This window comes from Pelodiscus sinensis, chromosome 5 (assembly GCF_052426305.1).
Source record: "Pelodiscus sinensis isolate ZL-2025 chromosome 5, ASM5242630v1, whole genome shotgun sequence".
In the NCBI taxonomy this organism is placed as follows: Eukaryota; Metazoa; Chordata; order Testudines; family Trionychidae; genus Pelodiscus; species Pelodiscus sinensis.
The window spans coordinates 67704169-67729653 of NC_143056.1; the positions used below are offsets into that span (position 1 = coordinate 67704169).

Genomic DNA, 25485 nt, shown 5'->3' on the forward strand with positions numbered 1-25485 from the left:
GTTAATCAATGAAATACTACAAATATAGATACACGCATATATACACATACATAAGTAGCAATATTCTTTCACTTTGTAATGTTTATTTTGCTCTCTAATTCTCAAAGTGCAACTTCTCTCTGTTTTTTGGTGTTTCCCAAGAATACAAATATCTGCATTCTGTATCACTAATGTGTGATCACTTTCATCTTCTTTGTATTTTCCACGTGAGACAACTCCTTCTGCAAGATGGGCATGCAGATTAATTTCACAAACCCAGAATCATGCACATATTGTGACAGTAGCAACATCACGTTGCATATACTACTAAGAGACTGCACATCATGATCACAGATAAAGACAAGGTAGACTGGTGAGTCCTGGTTTTGGCACAAATGATAAGAGACTTGAACAAAAGCAAGAAGCTTAGAAATTCCTGGCATCCAGCATAGATTATTAGATCCATCTTTCTCCTGGCACTTTTTCTCATGGTATGTGAATTTGTCCTATGCTGTTTCCATTGTGACAGGGAATAGAATTTACCAGTAAATCCTGAATATAGTTTTGGCAAAGGCTTTCCACGGGAAACATCTTAAACAGATCCCCTTCTCCAACAAAGTTCTAAAGACTGCTGCAATTCACTGAACTGGCAATACTTACTTCACTTGGGCCTCTGCTTGCATAAAGATGAATTCCCACTTCCTTGCAAAAGCCCTCTGTAGTCTTGCTAAGTTTTCCTAGTAAGAGAAACAAATAAAGTGAACAAACGATCACACTAAATTGTAACTGCAGTTCAAGAACTAAATTATTACATCAGATGTTTTAACCTGGAAAGCTCAAAACACTGAAATTAACATTGGCAAATTGTCTCAGTAAGCAAAGTACGATAGGAATGTGAATGCCATGGTGTGTGTGTCCCTTTCAAGCCACCACATAGCGGGAATGGGAAGGACCTAAATAAGAACTGTAACAGGGTGAAACTGACTCCCAGAGCTCTGCTAATACAGGTTGAACCTCCAAAATCTGGGACTCTCTGGAGTGGATGTTGTTGGATCAGAGAGCCCCGGAGCCTGGGAGCGCAAACTGGCTGGGAGCCCCGTCCCCCATGAGCTGCAGCCAGTGGGGCAGCAGTGGCACCAGAGAGAGTCAGCCGGGTGGGGCGGCAAGTGGCAAAAGCAGGGCAGCTGGCAAGCCCCATCCTGGGGATCTCTGGCAGAGTGCAGAAGAAGCAGGGAAGCCAGCAAGCCCCATCCCTGGGGATCCCTGGTCAGGCGGGAGAGAGGCAGGGCTACTACAGCAGGGGAACTCTGTCCCTGGGGAGCCCCAGCAGGCCAAAGCCCAAGTCCAAGCCCTGCAGGCTGGAGCCCAGTGGCAGTGGGGCCTGTGTGGAGACAGCTGCAGGGAGAGGGAGCATCTTGGAAGGCCGGTAGCAGGGGACTTCCCCATATCTGACAAATTCCCTCATTAGGGATGGGTCAGGTCCAGAGGGTGCCAGATAAGGGAGGTCCAACCTGTATTGTGTTGAACTTATTTCCATGTATTTCTCAGTTTAGTTTCTACAAGACAACACTGTGAATGTTTTTGGAAACGGGGCTCTCTGTTCCATTCAGAGAACAGCTGACTTCTATGTGCACGCTTTGCTTTTGTGTGGGGTGGCTAGGTGGAGGAAGGGAGGGGGGAGTGAAACAAGGGCCTTACTTATTTCATAAAGGAGACCATCCTCAGTTGTTCAGTGGATTATTAACCCTGAAGGCATTTCACAGTGTGGAGGACTGAAGTATGGGCATCATCTAAGCAGTTCATGAAAGGAAATTGATTATTTGATAGGACAATGGAAATAACTAGAGTTAGGCCCACACAGCTAAGTTTGGATCCAGATCCAGATCTTCCCTGAGTCTGAGGTTCAGTTTAGGTTTCTGCTCCATGACTGTTATAGAGTGTGGCCTGAGCCACACAGTTTGGAGCTGGATCTAAACTTTATCAGACCGATGTGGGGTTTGGGACAAGGCCCAAATTCCAGGTTCAAGCCCATTTCTAAAATTAACTTCACAACACTGACAATTATTCTGAAGTCACTTACACATACAGGCTGTGTCTAGACTGCACCCCTTTTGTGGAAAAGGGATGCAGATTAGACACAACGCAATTGCAAATGAAGCGGGGATTTAAATCTCCCCCACTTCATTTGCATGAACATGGCTGCCGCTTTTTTCCGGCTCGGGGCTTTGCCGGCAAAAAGCGCCAGTCTAGATGGGGCTCTTTCAGAAAATAAAGCCTTTTCCGAAAGATCCCTTAGTCCTGATTTTAAGAGGAATAGGGGATCTTTCGGAAAAGGCTTTATTTTCTAAAAGATCCCCGTCTAGACTGGCGCTTTTTGCCGGCAAAGCCCCGAGCCGGAAAAAAGCGGCAGCCATGTTCATGCAAATGAAGTGGGGGAGATTTAAATCCCCGCTTCATTTGCAATTGTGCTGTGTCTAATCTGCATCCCTTTTCCGCAAAAGGGGTGCAGTCTAGACACAGCCACATAGTGGCATGGAACCATTGAGTACTATTAGCACGACCCTCTTCTTCTCTCACTCACTTTGGGAGAAAATGTTTGAACTTTTTACTGGTTGTAAGCTATTATTGGTTCTACTATTATATCCCATTATGGCTATAGCGCTAATTCAGGGAAGCACTTGTCTTAAGCTCATACAAGTTGGTTCATAAATTCAGACTCCATGGCCAGAAGGAACCATTAGATAATCTAGGCTGACTTTCTGCATAACAAGCCATTGAATTTCACCCAATTACCCCAACAGTCTACACATTCATAAGTCTGAGTTCATACACATTCAGGAAACCATTGAAGAATGTGCGCTTTTATTGTATTGAATTCTGCATGAGTTAACCATATGCCTTAACTTAAGCATGGTCCTGAATTAATGGCATGGGTGGTAGGTGAATGCCCACTTCAGGAAAACAAGCCCCAGTCCTGCCCCTTCTCTCCACGGCTCCACCCTTTCAACAACCCCATAGAGCCAAGCCCAGCACCCACCCTAAGTATGACTACACAGCAGTTGTTTTTTGGAATAACTGATGTTATTCCAAGATAACATAGCCTGTGTCTACACTAAAAGCAGTTATTTCAACATAATTTCAAAATAATGTAGAACTGGAGGACTTCTTATTCCAACTTCTGTAATGCTCATTATATAAGTGTAAGCAGGGACTGTGTAAGGGAATTTGGAGGAAGAGTGCTCTCTCTCGGACTTCCTGCTATGCAGACCGTGCCAAAAGCCGATTTTGACTTAAGCTACGCAATTGACATAGCTCACGTTTCGTAGCTTATTTCGGCTTTATCCCCACTGTGTAGATGTCTCCCCCATCCCAGTGAGTGGCATGGCCTCACTCTTCTCACCCAGCTGGAGCACCTGGGCAGCCACGCTGTGGCTCCAGCCCTCCTGGATGGGCAGAAGGTCAGGCAGCCATGCCACAGCCCCCTGCACCCAGGATTGTGGGTATAGGAAATCAGCAATAGCTGGTAAAAGGCAAAAGAGAACATAATTATGCCCACTGTATATTGGTGTAAATCAAGAGTAATACTACTGACATCAGGTAAATCTGGTGTAACAGAGAAGATTCAGACTTGTATTTGGCCAATAAGGAAAAAACATAGGGCATCTGAACTTAATCTTTCAGTCCATCCTACAATTTACCAATAGAAACTTAAGGACCCTATGAATGTGTGTGCACAGCCCATGACCAGGAAAGGTATCTTCTAATGAGATCTCCTTTGTCAGATTGAGGGGTGGAGTTGATTTAAAGAGAGTTAACTGAGGAGAGAAAATGGAAGAATCCTCCATTGAGCCCACCAATTCCAAAAAAGTATATAACAATAGCCATGAAGAGGATTCCTCCCCAATTCAACAGGCCTGATTCTCCTCTCACTTGTATCCGTTTTACACCGCTACCGCTCCATTAATTATTTAGGATAATGGCTATAGGAAGAGCTGGAGCCTGTATCTTTTTGTCTCTTATTAAAAGGGCAAGTTTGCAGTTCTGGAAGTGATCACTAATCATGTGATACATGATAAAGTGACAGAACATCAAAATCTAATTGTTTGCCATCATTAGAGCTTTAGTATTCTCGATAGACACTTGTATGCAAGTGTACCTAGTATCATAGCTTTATTGCACATATGGTGCTGAACAGGCCTTTTATTTCTTTTTAATGAACCCTATAGAATTTACAGTTACACAACTGAGTCGTTATTTATGATTTTTTAAAATAATGAAGCCGGAAATATTGCAGAAGCAGCAACTCAGCAAAAGGATATACAATGCCTGTGGATTTTAATATTCCACAACTTGTCTGCTGTTCCAGGGCAGTGGTACTGGGAGTATGACATGCATTTTAAGGAACCTGTGGCCTAAATGAACAGAGGAATTTAAGCTCCTAACTGCCATTTTAAATGCTTAAGTCCAAAATTTAGATCCTCAAAATCACTGCTTGGTTGCTGCCTATCCCCAAAGGAACCTACATTCCCTAGTTGCCTAAGTTTCTGCGACTAAAGTCTTCTAGGGCCTGAGGGTTTCACTACATAGAAAGTTAGTGAATAGTAAGTTAGGACATGAATTTAAAGTGCACTAGCTATTCTGCACTAACTCCCCCTGGGGACACACTTACTAAAAGTTCCTTTGTGAGGTTTAGCTTAATAACTTAAAAATGGATAAGCTAAACTGCCCAAAGGCACTCCTAAGTACTGAGTAAGGGTGCCCTCCCACATGGGGAGTTCATGAAAAATAGCTAGTGCACTTTTAAATTCACATGCTAGCTTATTCCACCCAATTTCCCATGAAGACAGCTTTATTTCTTCTAGCAACTACGTGCCAGTTCTCATGCCACCAAACTGCTCAGTGCCTAAGCTGCAGTGAGATCCTCACACTAGACATCTTACTTCCTATCTCTATTGGAGCAGGCTCTGTACAAAACACAGGAGGAAAAATTGGTGCCCTTCTGATAGCCCAATGGTTAGAGCACTCATCCTGAGTACAAGAGACCTGGATTGAAACTGCAGCTCTCCCTTCCTGGGAGCAGGGACACGAGCCTCCCAAGAGAATGCCTTAACCACTGGGCTATAAGGTTCTCTGGGGTGGGTCTTTTTCAATCTCTCCTGTTGAATGTTTCCCATTTTGTATCAAATATTTACGCAGTGGATTGGGAACTAGAGTCTGGGCCTCCCAGGACACTGTATTACCTGCTAGGCTATAGAGCAGAGTTTCCCAAAGTGTGCTCCTTGGAGCCCAAGAGCTTCACACGCTGGGTCTAGGAACCCCATGAGAAAATATTAATGGTAGTTGTGTGACCCTGTTATTTTGTTATTAATTTTCTCATATTTCTCAGTGGGGAAGAATGTGTAAGAAATATGCAAGAAATAAAAATAGAATTCCCAAATATTGTCTATTTATGTGGGTACCTATTGAATTAAAAATCACGCTATTTTAAGGGTTCCGCCAAATTTTCAGGACCCTCCAATGGTTCTGCGGCCAAAAAAGCTTGGGAAACCCTGCTATAGAGCTATACTCACTCTGTCAGGCCCAATGGGAGGTAAGAGATTTAAATTAGTGTTAGAGCAAAATTTAACTCTGTACATGGTGGCTAGAAAATTCTGTCCACAGTTATTTTTATGTACATGGAAAGGCAATCCATATATGGATTCAGCAGCAGCATGATTCCAATTAGTCACTGAAGGCTGTATTTTGTCCTCAGTATATTTATATACCATTCCTATTGTCATCAACAAGACCTGTGTGCAAGGATCCAGTGGAGCACACATAGTCCCTTGTGTGCAAAAACAATCAATAGACAGTTCCTTCTTTCTCTCTCATCTAGTCAGGGCACATTTGATGCACGATGGGGACAGAATAAGCTCTGAGGATAGGTTAGGCAATGAGATAGGAGGAGGATGTTAGGTTTTATTTTATAAATAAATAAAACTAAGACTAATTCAACTGTTTTTATAAAATTAAAAAATAGAAACAGTTCTTCAACCAAACATTCCACTGAAGTGCCTGAAATGCAATCACTACTTGGTTGAGTTAGTTAACTGGAGCCTGAAAGGGAGACTGGCTAGATCCTGATTACATATAGAAGTGAAGTCATCTTGAATGCTTTCATTGCCTACATTCAGAGTAATGCAAAAAGCAAACTACTTGTAATATAGGTTAAGGGCCAAACAATGCCTCTTTAATAAACATAGCCAATGCTATGGAATTTGGAAAATGTATCTCAAATTTATTTTTTGTAAATCATTCCTTTTAGAGTCTACAAATATATGATATGAATCAGTGGCAACGTAATTGTCCAAGAATACTACTTTTGTAATATATATGAACATTTATCACCCACTGTCACCTGCAAACACAACTCCAGGATAAGCTCTTGTGCAATTTGTCCCAGATCTCTGAAGGAGTATGCTGTACATACTTACAAATGAGACACTAAAATGTGTATCATAGACATCCTTGTTTATGAGTTTGATGGTTTCTCAGGGATTAACGAATACCATGTTTTCAAAATAATAATTAATAATAAACAATAACAACAACAACAACAACAACAACAACGGAGGCTCCCTGCTCATGGTGAATTCCATTTGCTAAGAAGAAAGATTCAGTTTATGAACCAAGCATTGCTTCCTTGCCATGAACTGTAACATTGGTATACCTACGGCTTCATAATCGGCCAGCTCCAGCCTAGCTTTGTTCTGCATGGTCCGCTTGCAAAGATAGATAGCTAAGGAGAGAGCCATAATTAAAACAATTAAGAAAACAGCAGTTAGTACAGGAACAAACCTTCCCCCCCTCCAAACATTAGTGTGCATGTCTTGTTCATTGACATCAAAGTTAAATCTGATCTATGGAATGACAGAGCTAGAGGGTTTTGTTTGAGGGAAATGACTTTTTCCATCAAAATTTTCACCAGGAGTAGAAACACAAAACCTAGCTGGTGGCCCCTCTTCTAATTAGCTGGGCTGCATTTAAATCTCTCCTGAGTAGTCTCATAAGCACTCAGCTTACAGGGTACACTGGTCATGGTTATGGTCCTTCCCTTTACCCTAACAAATATTATTTCCAGAATCCACAGTGATTGTGGCCTGGGGGGAAAGGAAGAATTTATTTAGGTTATTAACTTGGCCATAGTTACTGAGAGGTCCTGTTTTATAAGCACACACGTGCACTCACTTCCTCTGCCAATGCCACAGTAGGATGGAATAATTGATTTTATCAGGTAGATGTGAGAAAAGCATAGGACTACAAGTTACAGCTATAATGCTAATGCAGAAATAGCTTAGGACACCACTGATGTATTTTTTCTTTATGAATTATTCTTGCCCTCAGCCATTCAGATGTTTAATAAGGTGTCCTGTGGTTTATTAGCTAAAACCACTGCTATTTACCTGTCAGCAGGTACCATCTGGTAATTTACAAGGATTTTCTCTCTTCATGGTTTTTAATGCTGAACACCAAAAAGCTTAATTTTTTTGTTTGACATTACTAATGGTATGTTATTGGAGGTTAGATAACTGTATTGATCAGCTACTTCCATGCTCAATCAGGATTTAACGCTTATCAAATTCAGCTACAGATCAAAGAGTATCCTACCATAGGAGCAATCTTTGTGCTACTAGATCCTATTCATTCTTATGAGGGAAATTCTTATACCTTCACACTGACTATCACATTTCACCCCAAGTAGTCTTGTTGAAAAAAATAGGGCTATTTGAAAAGAAAGGTGCTACTCAATGGGTAAAAAACCTGGCTCCATTGAAGTCAATGACAAACTCATTGCCTTCAATGCAGTTGGGATTTCACCTAATGTAAGGATAGCATGTGGCATGGCTCTTTTGTGGTGTTGAAGAGGAAAATCAGAATTTGATGTATTGTAGACCACCAATAAATAATTTCTGCAGGGCAACAGTGTGACTTGTGCAGCTTTCAACAGGAACTTTCAAAAACTAGAACACTTTATTCTCACCATAGTCTGTGTTTTCTGGTTCCCAGCAGTTTGAAGGCCAAAAGTACGGGGCCTGAAAAAGAGCACATCATATTTTAACCATTTCATTTAATCTTAAACAACTGAACCTTGTGCAGCTGAAAATTATAAATATTTTGATGCCCCTGACAATGTAAGGTCCAAACCCTGTTGTTATGGAGTCCAATGGAAAATACTGCTGTTCAGATCAGTGGACACAGGGTTAGTATCAGCAAACTTTCTCTGCATGTATTGCTTAGGGATAAATAAAGAGACCAACATAGAGATTCAGAGTTCCTTTAGATTATCTTTGGACACCCTCTACCCCTACATTTGACTATTGGCTTGGTCTCCATCACCCTGCAACCTCTCTCATCCCCAAAAGAACCTGTTCTTGCCTTGAACCATCTTTAAGGAGTGGGAGAACATTCCTGTGGCCTTTTTACACATCATTAGGTTTTGAGCACAGTTAATGTACTTGGCACAGTGGAGTAGGAAGGTGATTCAAGCAAAATATTTTTTGGCACACCTTGCAAACAAAGGTCTCCTGCCCCAATTTACATTTACTGGACAACGAGGTTCCTGCTAAGTTTTTCCGTACTTGGGAAGAATAAATTTTGTTATATGCACTGAGAAATGTGTGCATGCGCACCACCAATAGAAATACATGCTGTCCATTGTGAGCAGCTGTGGGCACTCTGCTAATCAGCTGAGCAGCACCTGAATTTTTACTGGGCGGCCACCTAAGTGCTCAGCTTGTAGGGAACACTGCTAGACAATACAATTCAAATTAAGAATGAAGTTAAGCAAAAGTAATTTACCCAAAGACCAATGTAATGTATTTTTGAAAGAAGGGCTCATACTAACATCACTGGTTTTCCCTTCTGCTCAGGAGAGGACATTCTAACCACCCAGTTTAAACTTTCTGCTATGATTAACTACAACAATATTAACTACATGTTAGTCACAATGCAGTTTTTATGTGCACAAAAGAGTAACTCCTCTGTAATCACATGAGTTACAGAGGTCACTGTTAATTATAAGTGCCAAAGATGGGGGGAGCACTTTGCATGCATGTAAGAAGATAGCTCTTTGTGCCAAGGAGCAGTGAGAGGAAGGGTTGTGTCAAAAAATATTTGGTCCAAACACTACCCAAGCACATTACATGTGAAAGCAAGAGGCTGATATAGTTAAATTAGTGGAGTAGGAAGGTGATTCAAGCAAAATATTTTTTGTGTAGAATGACGGGGCCAAATAACATGGCAGGACACTGAGAGCTGACCAACAGGTTCTAGAAGAAAATACACTGTTTGGAGAAAACAACGCCATCTGGGGACAGAGTGTACATGAGATGAAAATGGGAAAGAGGTGTTAAACATGATACTGATGTTAGCGCCTAGTTGACAGGGTGGAAGATAGGAATTTGACAGCTAGAGATGACATCCTGCTAATCATCCTTTTTTGATAGATCTTTTAATGAGTCCCAGTGGGAAAATACAATTGCACAGGTGAATTAATGACTATTTGGTAATTAATCTATGCTTCTGCTGACTGTTGGCATTAATGAAGCAGTAGGGCAGCGGGAACTAGTGGTGGCAGCAGCAGCAGCGGTGGCAGAGGTGAAAGCCTTTTCAATAAAAGCTAAAAAAAGGGTGGCAAAAGAAGGCAGGGGAGACTTAGATGATAGAGAAGGCAGGAGTACACAGAAGAGAGCGAACAGTAAGGCAAATGGCTGAGTGGAAAGATCACTGAAACCTATTTCCAGATGCGATGCGGGCCTGCTGGGTAACCTGGGGCCAGTCACTCCACTGCCTTTAACCTCAAAAGCTTCTCCTTCTGTAAAATGGGAATAATGTTTGCAAAGTGCTTTGAGCTCTGTGAATGGAAAGCGCTATGGAAAAGCCAGGTATTGTTAGCATTATTAGGGACCATTTAAAAGGGAGAAACAACTTCACACGAGCTCCAGGTTTGCTCTTTCCTCATAATTTTCAACAACAGACAAACTGTTACAGAAAATGAGCTTCTGAAGCACAATTAGTGAATTAACAGGGAAGCCTCAGGCCAGCAGATTTCAGGAGGGCTGTGTAAAATGACTAGGTCTTGCAGAGGCCCAGCCAAAGAGAATGTGGGGCTCAAGGCAGCACGCTGAGCTGCACTACTGCATGGCTTGAAGTTGGGTGGGTGGGGCGGGCTGGAAACTGGGCAGCGCTGGGCCCTGAATGCACAGGGCCCAAGGCGACCGCCTCACTCACATTGCCCAAAGGATGGGTCTGGTCTTGCAGTTAAACACTATACAACTGGAAACAGTGTCAACATGAGGAAACTCAGGCCTGGAGTGTTTAAGTGATTTTTGCCAGGGGCACAGAGACTTTCTGGCAAAGCCAGAAATGAAACCCTGATATTCTGACTTCCAAACCTATGCTTTAACTGAGAGATGTTCCAACTAACCTAATATAAACCCGAGCATGGAACTAAGATGCAAATTCTGGAGTCAGACTTCTAACACTTCAGTATTTCCATGTGTTCAGATCTGGGGTTTGATCCACATAGCAAACTAATTACCAAGTTCAGGGCTATGTTGAGATTCTGAAAACAACTTACCTCTAGATTTGGGGGTTTGATTCAGGCATCAGATAAATATACTTTGGTGCTGTAGAACCAACATTTTTAAAGGGACTTCACTGGTACTGTCCAAGGGTATGTCTATACTGCATCCCTCTGTTGGCAGAGGGATGCAGATTAGGCAGGTCGACATTGCAAATGAGCAGGAATTTAAATATCCTGCGCCTAATTTACATAAAAATGGCCACCATGTTTTGCAGACTCAACACTTTATCGGCAACAAGTGGCAGTCTAGAGCGGGATCTTTTGAGAAAGAAAGCCTTTTTCGACAGACCCTGTAAACCTCCTTGCAAGAGGCATAAGGGATCCATCGAAAAAGGCTTTCTTTCTCAACAGATCCCCCTCTAGACTGTCACTTGTTGCCAATAAAGTGCTGAGTCTGCAAAACGTGGTGGCCATTTTTATGTAAATTAGGTGCAGGATATTTAAATCCCTGCCTCATTTGCAATGTCGACCTGTCTAATCTGCATCCCTCTGCCGACAGAGGGATGCTGTCTAGACATACCCTAAATGACCTCAATAAGTGAAGGGATCTTTGTGCTGTATAAATCTGTAAGTCTCTAAGGTGCCACAGGACTCCTTGTTTTTGCAGATACAGACTAACACAGCTAGCCCTCTGAGACTTTTCAACCAGCACTGGCTGGCTTAGTGTTCAGGTAAACATTTCAGTGATAATAAAAACAACAATGTAAGAAGCAGAGGGCTCACCCACCTGAAAACGATAGAAGGTCCCATCATCTTTCAGGGTAAGAACATGATCTGAGATTGGAAAGATATAGCCCTGAGCTGCTATAAGACTTCCCATGTGTATTGCTTCCCCTGTGAGAGAGCAGGAAAAGAAAAAAAACACAATAGAAATCTGACAGACTGATGTACACAAGAGAATCCATTGCTCCCAACAGATCTGAAGGTGGCTCACAGTCAGACTTAGTGTGTCCCATGTCAAATTATAACAAAAGTGAAAAACAACCTTATAGTACTGATATGACTCTACTGACAATGTTTAACTGATGACTTTATTATCCCCATTGATGTGCACAGGGTGTAACACTGCTCTACATGGTGAAATTGAATTCAAAGCACATTGTACATTTCCACTAATAATCCTATTCCAACAGAGAATCCATCAATTCGCTAAATAATACAAACAGCTAGAATGATACACTGCTAACAGCATCTTTATTAATAAGAAAACAAATCATTAAAAGGGGATGAAGGGCTTTCCTCAGAGGGAAATACACTAAGGGTGTGTCTAGACTACTGAGTTTTGTCGACAAAAGTGGACTTTTGTCGACAAAACTATACCAGCGTCTACACTACCGCTGAGTTCTGTCGACATAACGTTGACAGAATTCAGCAGTTTTGTCGACGCTGGTATACCTCATTTTACAAGGCAAAACACCTTCTGTCGACAGAGTTCTGTCGACAGAAGGTGTTATTGCCTATAGGGTTGCGTCCAGACTACGGGGTTCTGTCGACAAAGCAGCTTGCTTTGTCAACAGAACTCAATGTGTCTGGACGCTCTTTGTCGACGGAAGTTTTGTCGACAGTATCTGTTGACAAAACTTCAGTCGACAAAACGCGGTAGTCTAGACGTACCCTAAGGCAGAGAGGGATACTATTCTGCAACTTTGCCAGCACAGGGGATAACTTCAGCCTTTTCTCTATAATGCAGGCTGCAGGTCAGGGGACAGAGCTCCCCAGCTGAAGCAAACTGTCAAAGTTCTGTTGACTTCAGAGCTCTGCAAATTTGTACAAGTTGTGGATCTGCCTTTAGATGTACAGTCAGGGCCCCAGTCTTCCAGCGACACAGGCCTTCTTACCTAAGCAAATGTTTAACAAATGGCTTGGAAGTATTGCATGGGATTCTGTAGTTAGCAATATAGGTTCTATATTTCACTAATATTCTGAGAAACAGTAAATATGATTCATATCACTTTCCTTCCCACTTCTCTCCAGCTGACTGTGACCTCATTGTTTTCACAACACTAGATTCAGCCTCTCCCCTTCCCTCCCCAAATCTCTAAAGGTACATTGCTCAGTTTCACCACTCAGATTACCTGGGTCCTCGATGCTGAGATTCTTCATGAGCCATTGCACAATGTCAGTACCTGGAAAGACAGGAAGGCATTACACATATAAGACCTCATATGTACAGAAGCTGTGGAAAACCACCAGATTTAAACAGGAAGGAAAGATACAGAAATTCAGTCAATGCATTTTCTTTCCTATTCCAAATGAAGGCTTGAAGGATCTGTTTATCTGTGTGACACTATTAATTATTTAGAGTTATAAAAGCCCATAGGTGCCTCACAGGATGGACATCTTGATACAAGTTTAAGTTACACTGCATGTGAATTCCACTGAATCTACTCTCCACACAAGGAGTTAGGTTTGTGAAAGCCCCTGTAGATCAAAAAAATAAAACACCTCTTTACTAACACTGTCACCGATAACTGTCATAGGTAATTCCTAGGCTGAAAGTCTCAGGGGTAGCCATGTTAGTCTGTATCTGCAAAACAACAAGGAATCCTGTGGTACCTTAGAGACTAACAAATTTATTAGGGCATCAGCTTTTGTGGGTTTCTGTTAGTCTTTAAGTTGCCACAGGACTCCTCGTTATCCCTAGGCTAGAGCAGTAGAACAGAGCAGCTAGTCAAAGATGAGGGGGTGAAACTAGTTCACATCAGCTACAAAAGAAATGTCTTGGGGAAAGAAGTGGAACAGTGTGTACTGGGGAATAGGGGGAGTCTCTCTTTGAATGTGTTGTTTGCTGGTGACATCACTGGAGGTTTGTGGAGACTAGGGAGCATAGATTGGATCTGGGTTTTTCGGCTCTAGTCAGGTGCAACAAATGTAGTTATCTTGTAGTGGTGTAAGACCTTTAGAACTGATTCCCTACATGTACATGACCCACTCTGCTGCCTGAATCAAACACATGCGAACAGAAAATGTCACTATTCATAAGCAGACACTGTTACTGATCAGCAAAATGTAATATAATGGGAGGCAAAATTTTGTCACCTTGTTTAAACCATGTACTGAGCTGCTAACCATCATTTAGGCCATGTCACAAATAGACATCTAAATCCCTTAGCTAACTTTGTCCAAAGTCAGATAGCAAGTCCATGGCAATTTAACAAGTCCATACTGGAGCTGAACTGGAGAAATGAACCCTTTTGGCAAGCTTTTCATGGGACTGCCGTATATTTTGCAGACTAAAACTCTGGAAGCTTTCACCTGCTGCGCCTTATGTGCTGATTAACACAGTATTAGTTACTGGAAGACTTACCTGGTGTTGCCCAAGTCCGGCCCACACACTCAGGCTGCTGGCTTCTCCCTGGGACCAACCCCGGGGGAGAGTGCCGGCCTGGGGGCACAAGAAGCGAACACCCCAGCCTTGCCCAGGGGCCATCCTGGGGCAGGAGGTGTGCAGGCCACCTGCCAGCACTCCCTAGGCCCAAACTGAGGGCTGGGAAGGAGAATACACAGGGTGGCCAGCAGCTGCTCCCTAGGGCTGTCCTGGGTTCAGTGGGGGCCATGGAGTAGTCAGCAGCTGCTCTCCAAGGCAGGCAGGTGTATCAGCTGCTATCAGCAAGTGACTTCCTGCTGGGGTACTTTCTGCCCCCTACGGTCATTCCATAGTATAACTCCCTCCTGCCAGACCCCTCCCTTTCCATTTTATGAGAAACAATTGAATTCTAGGAACATCCCATTGAGCCTGCACAACCAAACCCTGAACTTGCTTAAAGTTCGGATAAAAGGAAGCTGCATAGCAAATTTGGTGGGCCTACCTTTTATTGTTTAGGAGAAGCTTTTGAACAAATGAACTCAGACAGACAGACAGATGCACATTTCTAAACTCAGTCTTTCTTCTCAAGCTTATTTTTGGTAATCCCATGAAAAATTCAAATGTGGAAAGTTTATTTGCTGTTTTTTTGCCATTTTATTATGATTTTTACAAATTACAGGTTTAACAGCTCTTGTTAAACTGAAAACTTCTATATCAACTTTACTGACGGAATATATTGCCATTTTGTCAGCCATCTGTCACTACACAGTATATGAACTGAAAGCATAACCCAAAAATAAATCCAAAACCATAATTTAAAATAATGAATCTTAATTTGTCTCACTTTAAAAGTCATTTCTGAGTGTTGCCAAGAGACAAAGATTTTACAGCCATTCTCCAGCTTTCCTCATGCAGGCAGATTATCTTTCTGCTGAGTTTGCTGAACCACTATTTATCTGCCAAGATAATTTATTATTCAACCTCTGGACAAGGAGTTGCTTTTCTTTCCCCTGTTTAATTACTGTCACATTAATACCTAGGTCACTAATTATTATTCAATCACAATGAAAACAGATTCCCCTCAAACCACTTTCATCTTTTTGGCTTACCCTGGTTTCAGATCTATCTCTGCCAAAGACCATGTAGCACTTCAGCCCAATCTCACCCATCTACAATAATTCAGTTAATCCATCTCTCAAATTATCAATGTGCATTTAACTATAAAAGTCAGGGTACAAGTTCCCTTGAACAAGATCCCATCTTTTCAAGATAAAAATTCTTTTAAACCCATTCATTCATAATAAAGTTCCCCATAGAATCTCATTTTGCTCTTCTCCTAGAGACCATACTAAAAGTTCTCAAACAATTCACCTGACCGCAACAGGACTCAAACAATACACATAACTTCACTTTTCTGGCTGTTTTCTAGGGTCCATATTATACTCTTCTTCCCTGCTTGCCCAATAATCAATTGAATAAAATACTTTTGCAAGGCTACTTGACTCTGGCAAGTTTCAAATTCCTGCTATAAACTGTGAAAACAAAATAGTTGGAAGTGTCTTTATTACAGAAAGTGCTGGTGACTCAAAATGAATGAGCTGCTATCATTCCCTTTAGCCCAGGACTACTCAACATGTGGCCCATGGCCCATTTGTTTGCGGTCCGCAGTGCGTTTTGGATTTACGCAGGGCTCAACACTTGGCCCATGGATGGGAGCCAAAACAAAAATTAGTCAATATGATGGTCTTCTGTTGATATGCATTTTAGAAGTTAAATTCCTGGACTGTCATTGCTTATTAAAAGTGCTGTCAAATGGGTGGAAATCAGGTAAATATTGCATTTTATTAATATCAGAAGAACTGACTTAAATGGGGCCTGTGTGTTGTACAGTCTTGCCTTAATCTTTGTATTCATGCCCGTCAGTGTGAAAAAGCTATTTGCATATATTTGCATATATATTTGCATGTGTATGCAAACACGCTTAAGTTGTGGCCCTCGGCATGTGCTGTGAGTATCGTGGCCCTCGGGGCTTCCAAAGTTGAGTAGCCCTGCCCTAGTCTATACACATACATTCCTCTGTGACAATATATCCACTTCAAGGATGGGCATGTTTATTTTCCTCTTATATACAGTGACACTCTACTGTTTTAGGCTATTATTTGAGGCAGCTGTATGTGAAGTTAGGTAACAACATTGAAGATTTGTCTACATGGTCAAATATAGACAAGCAGCAACATGGACACAGGAAGATGGCTGGGAGAGATCCTGTTTACCCTGGCACGCTACAGCACTGTACCGTGCTACACTCCGGGGCAAGCCAGTTACAGTGCAGTAACTTGCCAATGTAGACAAGCCATTAAGTCTTAAAGGCGTAAGCCTAAGGTATAACTAGGTCCATTCATCTACCTATCTGGTTTAGAGACTGAATAATAAAAAAAAACCCTTTATATTTCTTGCCATTTTCTCTTTTTACTTTAGGCCTCAGCGGTCTCATAATGTACCTAGAGTTTCCAGAAGGCCAATGCCTGTCAGCATGACAAATTGCAAGCCAGCCATGAAAAGATAAAATACAAAGAAAAGGTCAAGTGGTATGGGCTCCAGGCAGGATGTATGTAATGAACCAAATCACCACAGCTACACTTAGCCCCTTTTCGATCCCATCTGGCCTGATCCTCTTCTTGTAGAAGAGTCCATCTTGATCTGGGAGGGCCATTCCTAGGGAGCCCAATGGAGAGATTCCCCTACCTTCCTCTTCCTGCACCAAGCACAATGAAGCAACTGCCTAAATACCTAAAACTCCCAATGGCTCACTGCTTGGAACAGAGAATGTATTGTTGATTCTGGGCTAATGGACTTGGACCCTGAAGGGTTTGTTTACTCATCAGTGCGCTGGGTGTGTTCCTAACATGTCAGAGTACATTTTCAAAATCTTACCACACATGTGTATGTCACTGCCTATATTTTTAGGCCTGGGTCCCTAATGATACTTTTATTTGTATGAAATACAAATACTATTGAAGACTATAGGAAGTGAATTCCCTGAAGAACAAAGAACCCAGAGCTCAGTATAATTCCCAAGCTTTAAAGGAAATGCAGAAATGGAGATGGAACAGGAGACAGGCTTTTTAAAAGGTTCAGTTTTTCTTTTGCTGAGTTATTCAAAATCCTGCATAACAATCTGGGGCAAGCTGATAAGCATCAGTGATTGTGGCTAGGGATGTAATAGTATAGCCGATTAACTGATAAGCAAAAGCTTATAGGTTAATGCTTCAGATGATACGCACTTCCTCACCCTACCCTTGCCAGTAAATTTTTTAGCAGGCTGGCCAGCAGCCCACCTCAGTTCTGGCTCACACCAGGTCTAGAACCTACTCCTGCTGTGGCTCTGTATTTAAAGTATACTAGGAGCCGGGCCGGCAGGCAGCTCGGCTCAGTTCCAGCTTGTGCTGGGTTTGGGAGCTTCAGATGCATTTTAGACAGGGGTTGCTGCCACCCCACACTGCTGCCTCTTTATCAGAGGCAACAGCACTGAGCAACAGGCAGCTAGTCCACAAGGGGAGCTGGTTTTAAAACTGGCTCCCCTCCTGGACCAGCTCCTGCCCGACACCCTGCATCTGATGCAGCTGCTGCCAGCCCCTGCCCCCGGGACTACAGAATAGTTGACTGACTGATAAGAATTCATGAGGTTACTCGACTATTCCATTAACTGATTTTTAACATCCCTAATTGTGGTTTGACGCCTCCCAGTGACTGGGAGTATAAGACATCAAACTGCCCACCTATAGCATCAATAATTGAGGACTAGAATTTGCCCCTTCTGGAGCAAATGGAGCAACGTACACCTACTTCCTTCATTCCATTCCATTCCATTCCATAACAATTCCAGATCAATTTGCCACATTCATTCTTGCCAACATATGCACTGAATGAGGCAGACTCTTGAAGAAAAGTACCGTATGGTCAAGTAATAAAAGACTATAATATAATGCATTGGGGGCATGGTTTCACAGCCGCTCAACTTTATTCTTTCCTTTATGAGTGCTTAACTTTACAACTTTAGCATATTTAAAATGTGTTTTAATAGAAGTTTCAATTTTTTTTCAAACGGAAAAATTAAAAAAACCACCCAAATAAATGAGCAGAAAAGAGATTCCTCCAGGTTCATCTGGAGAAATCTACATACAGTATATGCTAGGCAGGAGTGGAGTGTTATGGACCAACACTACATAAGCAAGCAATGAAGCAGGAGCCTTTGCCTCTGTCCACACACAACTTTCTATATCATACATAAAATGACAGAAATCCTATGAAGATGCACCATCTTCTATATGCCCATGACCCAGAGCACTCATTCACTAACTGTGGAGAAAGATGCGGTACTGCCTACACATTTTCCTAAGTTATGCATATGAGCAGAACCAATCAACCACTGGAAGCCACTGAGAGACTGCATTACAAAATTCAGTCTGCCTGTGGTGTGCAAAATACATTTTCAAACTCTTATCACTGAATCTGATCAAATACCGAACTTGCGTGTCAGCAACAAAATAGAAAAAAATCTTAAGTAACCAAAATGGCCCCTTACAATATAAACATGGGGATACATTTAACTCTGCAGGTCATTCCATTCTCTGCTAATAATGACAATAAATAATAAATGGAATCATGCCAATGTCTATCTGGGGGCAGCAATTGCCTCCAGGGTGCATCTGGGAATGACAAGATTAATTTTCATGCCTTCACTTCCAGATCATGTTAGAAAGCAAACAAACAAAAGAACCCAAGTTGAAGGACAAAACTGGTTACTGTGGAATCTCCCAGCAAGGCTTATTTCCTCAGAGCTCAGTCTTATATCTTTTCTTTGGCAAACCCCTCAGTAGAAGTTTTGCTTGGGGATGAAGTTTAGAACCTTAGCTATACTATATATTGAGTATAGTGCTCTAATTTTTGTGATGTGACCCTTCTAGGAACTGTATCACAATACAGGGAAGCAATTTTTAGTATTTCCTCGCTAAAAATCATGTAAAAACATAGTAGGGTCAACTTGAAATGCTCCAGCATTGCTGTCTGAAAGTGTGATAATTATCTCTCCTTATTAGCACTGATAATTGCACCACTCAGAGTCAGCATGGAGCCTCATCACAGAAATAGCATCATGGAATTTTTAGCAATTAGGATTTCCCTTTAAATTTCTTACATTTTCCATCTTGCCTGTGCATTATTTAGTATTATGGCAGCACCTAGAGGTCCTATTGTGCTGGCAATGTACACGCAGATAGTGCACAGGCATTATGCTCCAAAGAGCTTGCAGTCTATTTAATAATTTACAGTCAAAATCCCCAATTCCACCATTCATAGCATGATGGCAGATTTCTGCACCTGCTCAGATCTCCTTCACCTCTATTGGGATCCACACAGGTATTGAAGTCTGCCTATGTGCAACAAATTGCAGGATCAGAGCTTAAATAATGATTATAGTATTATGAAAAATAATACAGGACTGTGCCTTTATGCAGGTGCTGCCCCCAAAAGAGCTGACAATGTAGATAATATTGTATTACACAAATATCAAACAGCTGGATAGATGAATTACTGAAGTAGTAAAGCAACACTGAGGGAGTCTAATGTCATTGCACCCACAGCTTATTTTATAAAACCTTCTTGACAGTTTCATATAATAATTTATGAACTGATATCTTGCTCATCCACAACTGCTTGATAGTCAATTCTCAGAAGCCAGGTATATGATCTACAAGGGAATAGCGAGCACAAGAACTACACAGGAGAAAACTTTGGGGGAAAAAAAAGCAATGTTAATAGGCAAAATTAAAGCCGGAGAAAGCAAAGGATACAACTTATTCAAGTCAAAACAATAAATTGTGTTTTATCAACTAAACTTACAAAATTTAATCAGCACCTATAATGTGTTTCTGTAAAATGAAACACTGTATGCACCTTCAGTTTTTATTACACTCTTACACTTAACTAAAAGGGGGACAAGACATTTTGAAAAAATCAAAACCTGAACAAAGCCTATAAAAAAAGAAGCTGTGTTCAATCAAGATTAATCAAACGGTGGGGACTATGAATGTTTTAGTAGTACCTATGACTTCAGAAACACTGGGGCTGGAAAAGAACCCAGCTACTTTAAAGATAAAAAATTATCATAGCTTATAACCTACCATATTTCCTGGCAAAGCTTTTGTCCTCAGCAATGTGATTTGGAAAATGTACGTTCTAAGCCTCTTCTGCTTGAAACGATTTGTAGGGGAAAGGCATTGAGAGGTAAAGGGTAGGGAAACTCTTATGATGCAAATTTTGTAGTTTACAAGTGCAAAAAAAGTATCCAAAACTTCCCATAAGGAGCTTGTTATGAAAGTGATCAAAAGAATTTATATAATGCTTTTCATCTTGAAAACCGTATTAACTAATTCTTGCACATCCAGTAGAAGGAGATAAGCATTATTTCATCCTTATTACAAAAAGAGAAACTGATGTTTAGAGAAATTAAGGACACTTGCAAATAAAGGTATCTAGTGACAGGTACTTAAATCCATATTTAGTGTTGGCATGTAAATAATTGGCTTGATACTCACAAATGCTGATCATTCACAACTTCTATTAACTCTGAAAATGTGTCAAACTGAAAAAATTCAAAGTAATCATTTAGTTTCTCTGCAATGATCTTATCCTCTTTAATTGCTTTCTTAACTCTCTGGTAGGACAACTTCCTTCCTGCTTCTGAATGAATTTCTTGTTACTTGCTTTTCATCATGGAGGCTGATTAAAGTGATATTATCATTATTGATTACAGTTCATTTATTTTCTACATTTTGCTCCATCCCATTAAATAGCATTCTGGATGCTGACTGAAGAAAGAGACCCATTGCTGTAGGCATCCACACAGACAGTTTATCACTTTGAATGAACAAGAACTGAAGTGTCAGAGAAACAACACAGACAGCACCTTTCCCGGGCTTTTTCTGTAGCCCTCCTTCTCTTCCTTTTCCCTGCAAAAGCCACTTGGAGAGTGCTGGATACAGAGGGAGGCAGGAAAGGGTTGCTCCATTGTAGCTGGAGCTGGTAGAGATCTCTAAATAAGGTTGTTTAACTTTAGAATAAATCCCTGTTTTCAGAAGCGTGGAACTTTGCCAGGCTAACTCTTTGGTCCAAAATTTCCATGCCGCATATCTGCTTTAGGCTAAATTATTTTATAATTTGAGCTAAAATGGTTAAATTGTTTCCAATAATGAAGCTAGAGAAAAATAATTGTTTTCCCCAAGTTTATATATATATGTATATATAAAAACAAACTACTAAAAGATGTACCAGGCATTATTCGGGTCCTTAATTTTTGGTGTTTGGAAAATAAAATGAAAATGTACGTGTTTCATTTAAATAATTTATCTGGAGTGGGACTGGGATGAGGGGTGCAATATACAGTATGAGGACAAACCCAGCCAACCCAGCCCTCTCTCACTGCAGCAGCTTAGAGCCAGCTGAAGCACCTCCCTACGGCCACTGCAGCTCCAGCAGGCACAGTGAGGGGAGGGGTGCATGTCCCCTGGCTGGGGCAGGTCCAGGTTTTTCTGCTTTCTGCGCTCTCCACCAGCCAGAGTGAAGAATGCAGCAAACTGTGCACTCACCCTCACTCCCTAGCAAAAAGGAACAGCCAGCGATATGCTGGGAGTGGGGGGCTGGAGCAGTCCTGGATGGGGATAGGCACGCCCTCAGCCAATCTCTTTCACCCTCTCTGGTGACTGTCTCTTTTCTGTATGCTTTTATGAGAAGCAATCCCATTCTGGGCACATCCTTTTTCCTTGCACAACCAAACCCTGACCTGGCTTTAAGTTATGATAAGAGGAAGCTGCATAATGAATTTGGTGGTCCTAGCTCTTACTATTTGGCAGGAGTTCTTGTACAGACAGACAAACACTCTAAAATATATAGTCGATTTAGCTAAGAAGCTCGAGTATCCCCATGCTTTGGGGAAAGAATTTTTAAATTTAGTAGCAAGGAGGAGACTTTTTCCATTCCTGTGAGTTTTATACCCAGATAATAAGCCTGCAAAATTTTTTAGTTCACACATGTTTTGGATTGGAGTCCTGGAAGAGAAGCTATGGCGTCATGGTTAAGGCAACTGATTGTTGCCCCAGAGAGCTGGATTATATCTCTGCCCTACTACAGACTTCTTATGTGATACTGAGGAAATCACTGGAGGCAAAATTTTCACAGTTGTGTGTTCTACATTTCTGTGGGCGCCTACCATGAGACACTTGGAGCTAAACTTGCAAAAGACTCTCAACTGCAGCTAAAGATGACTTGGAGCTGTGCTTTGACTATTCAAAGTGCTATTAAAAAAAAAAAGCTAAGTATGATTTAAAAGTTATCAGGCCTATGAACCCAAAATTAATGGATACTTTTGACAATTTTGTCCTTAATCTTTGTTCCTCAGTTGTCCACATATAAGTGAGGTTAATGCCACGCCCTCATTTCAGTGATGTTGGAAATATAAATTAATTAGTGTTTGTGAAACACTTAAGTACTATAGCGAGAACACAACAGTAACACCCAGGAGAAAATTAATAACTATGTTTTCAGTACAGGGTTGAGATGAGGAATAGGGAACCCAGGGGCTGGATGCAGACCGTGGGTTGCCTGGATCTGGCCCTCAAGGCTTAGGGCTTCCCCCAACTCTGGGGAGCCCGTGATGGCACACCAGCCCCCTCCCCTGCCACCTCCCTGCAACTCCGGCCCTCGATTGATTTTTCTGTGGATCATCGGCCCCTGGCCTGTGGCCAGACAGACTAACCCCATATCATCCATCTTATTTGCCTCTCTGAAGCACAGGGCAGAGAAGGAGCAATAATATCAGCATAGTCTATGCTGGCTCATCTGATCCTGAGAAGCTGAAACACAGATATGTGGATAGAGAGCAGTTAAGTCAATAAGCTGGCCTCGGCTGCGGCTGGCACCTATGTTGATTCGAACACACACAGTCCCTGGAAGGGGAATTTCCCACTGAGAAAACAATGTCCTGTACTTCCAATTTAATCACCTCAAATCTCTCTTACAAGTGTAAATTAAGTTCACAACTCCCTTGTAAGAACTGGTCTCACAGCAGACAGACCAGCATCAATTGGCAGAAAGAGAAAATACGGGACCCCATGAGTATAAAAGATGGGCCCAGCACACACTCACTTGGAGTGTCATTCTACCCTCTACCTGCTGGTCGGGTTAGGTGTTTGACCTCCCGAGGTTATATGGGGACGCCCACCTCGTATTTTCATCTTTCCTAGGAATTGAGGGACCGGCCCTGGCCTGACATGCTGGAGTCGAGAGGCACAGAAGGGGGTAAAAATGGTACCTGGATGTGGTCCTCTGTCTTAAGTGTACACATAGAAAGAGTAAGCTGTTACTTGGTACCATTATTTCTATTTTTCTATCTTTATCTTCTTTGTAACCATTTTTAAGACCTATATTTTGCTAATAGTTAAGAAATAGAACAATAGCCATTGCAACCATATGATTTATAAGCTTCCTCAATAAACCTGTAACTGTTTAAGTTGTAACCTGACTCCTTCAGTTGCTGTAACAGAACCAAGCACAATTTAAAAGAACTTCAGCCGGTCTAAAGGGACAGTTATAGGAAGAGCTTGGGCGTTTGGATCTGTGTCACTCCCAGGTGACAGGATCCACTGGGGCATCTTTCAGTCTTTCCCCAAGGCTGCCCGCTGCGAAGGAATTATGAATTCTAGCAGCTGAAATCTAAGATGTAATAAGCTCTTCCTATATAACGGGGCGTCTGTTGGCCTGCTGGCCACCCTCTGCGATGGGACCCCGGTCCTAGCAGTAAAGGCACGGACGTTAAACCTTTTCTCGGAAACATACACACACACACTGCCCTGACCGTCGGCTGACATGGCCCCCAAAATATTTCCCACTCTGTTTAGATCAGGGTCTGGGAACCTTTTTGGATCGGGGGCCACTGACCCACAGAAAAATCAGTCAGGGGCCACACACACACTCATGAGAAGTAGAAATAAAACCCTCACTGTGGCCCTTGACTGAGAAGGAGAAAGACACTCGCTACATTCTCCTCGCACACCAGAGCCTAGAGGGCCCAGCCTAGTAGATTTTGTGAACTCCAGCCATGGGGGCAGTAGGAGGGCTAGAACACCAGCATGAGCTCCCCAATAGTCAGAGGGGAGCCTGAGCCTGGGGGGCCAGATCCAAGCAAGCTGAGGGCTGCATCCAGTCCCTGGGCCTGAGGTTCCCCACCCCAGGTTTAGAGTGAGATGAATAAGGTGAGGGCTACTCACTGAATGTGAAGGATAAAAAAGAAATATTGAATAACTACTCAGTCATTGAATGAGGCAGGGTTCTGTAGAAAAATATAGACTTTAGAGAGTGATCATGGAGTTAAAGACTGTCTTGTAACGCGCACAGCATTACAAGGGCAGCAAATTCAGGTTGCACAGGAAACCTTAACTCTAGTGTTTCCTAATATTTGCAAGCTTGATTTTACAACATAAATGTTTAACAAAGATGTCTGTGGTGAGGGATGGGGGTTGGGTGTTTAGTGTTGTAAAAGGTAATACTTTTGTACAAAGCAAAAGAATCACTTACTAGCATGATAGGAAGCAACACATTCAGTGATCTTTTCATGTCAGTGATACAACAGCATCATATGGGGATAGAGCAACTACAGGGACAAATTACTTTCTCCATATGATAAATATGCAGCTAACACTCTGCTCCTTTACATGTCCTAGATCTCAGTGTGGCTTCTGGCTCACCTGTTGGACAGACATGCCATTCCCATTCACCCATTCCTTCAATTCTCCTGTACTAGGTCAGGTCTGTGGCTGTCTCTGAAGCTGCTGAGACACTCAAGATGAGGTGAGATGATGCATTCCAAGAGGCAAAGTTTGCACCCTTATGCAAGTACGATATTTCCAAAATGTGTCATCTCCTTTGACCCCAAACTTGGGCAGCACAACACTCTTCTGCTGCTTCAGAGTACACGTCTGCATAAGTAAATGGATATTTGAATCAGATTATGGAAGGTTAACCTTGTCATTTATTGAAAGCCCATTAAAGTGAATGACTTTCGCCTTGGCTTGTACTTGTCATTGACACCAGGCTCTGAAGTACGATAGGCAGCACTTATGCAAGAGCAGAATAATTCTCTCACAAAGATGGGAAATGTCCCAGACCCAACTTGAACTGTAGGGTGTTGATGCACATTCCTGCTGGGAAGAAGGTTAGAGGAGATAGCCTGTGAAGGGGAATGGAAATACCATGCACTGCAATCATGGGGAGTGGGCAGGCAGAAGAAAATAACATGAACCACAGAATCTCAGAGAATGAGACCAGCCTGATAGCAATTAATAAAAGAGACAGAACTGCCCCCATTGTAACTAGGATCTAGGCAGCGATTTCAAAATTTCTTCAGTTTAGATCTAGTTTAAATTAGTTCATAATGTAAAACCTGCAATTTTACATCGCTCACCATTCCATTCTGCAGCTTTGGTCTTTCCATCCAATATGTTTATTTCACACAGGCAGCAAC

At 42.0% G+C, this 25485-nt stretch overlaps 1 protein-coding gene across 3 annotated transcripts in view; it reads right to left on the reverse strand.

Moving 5' to 3' along the window:
* RGS6 (regulator of G protein signaling 6) overlaps positions 1 to 25485 on the reverse strand; it is a 472365-nt gene that overhangs the window by 93396 nt on the left and 353484 nt on the right. For all 3 annotated transcript variants that reach the window (XM_075927284.2, XM_089778523.1, XM_089778524.1), the window contains exons 4-8: positions 12679 to 12729; positions 11331 to 11437; positions 8000 to 8051; positions 6693 to 6757; positions 640 to 716 (exon numbers count right to left, since the gene is read on the reverse strand). In XM_075927284.2, coding sequence (XP_075783399.1) covers positions 640 to 716; positions 6693 to 6757; positions 8000 to 8051; positions 11331 to 11437; positions 12679 to 12729 — 352 coding nt within the window. The remainder of the gene's footprint in view (positions 1 to 639; positions 717 to 6692; positions 6758 to 7999; positions 8052 to 11330; positions 11438 to 12678; positions 12730 to 25485) is intronic.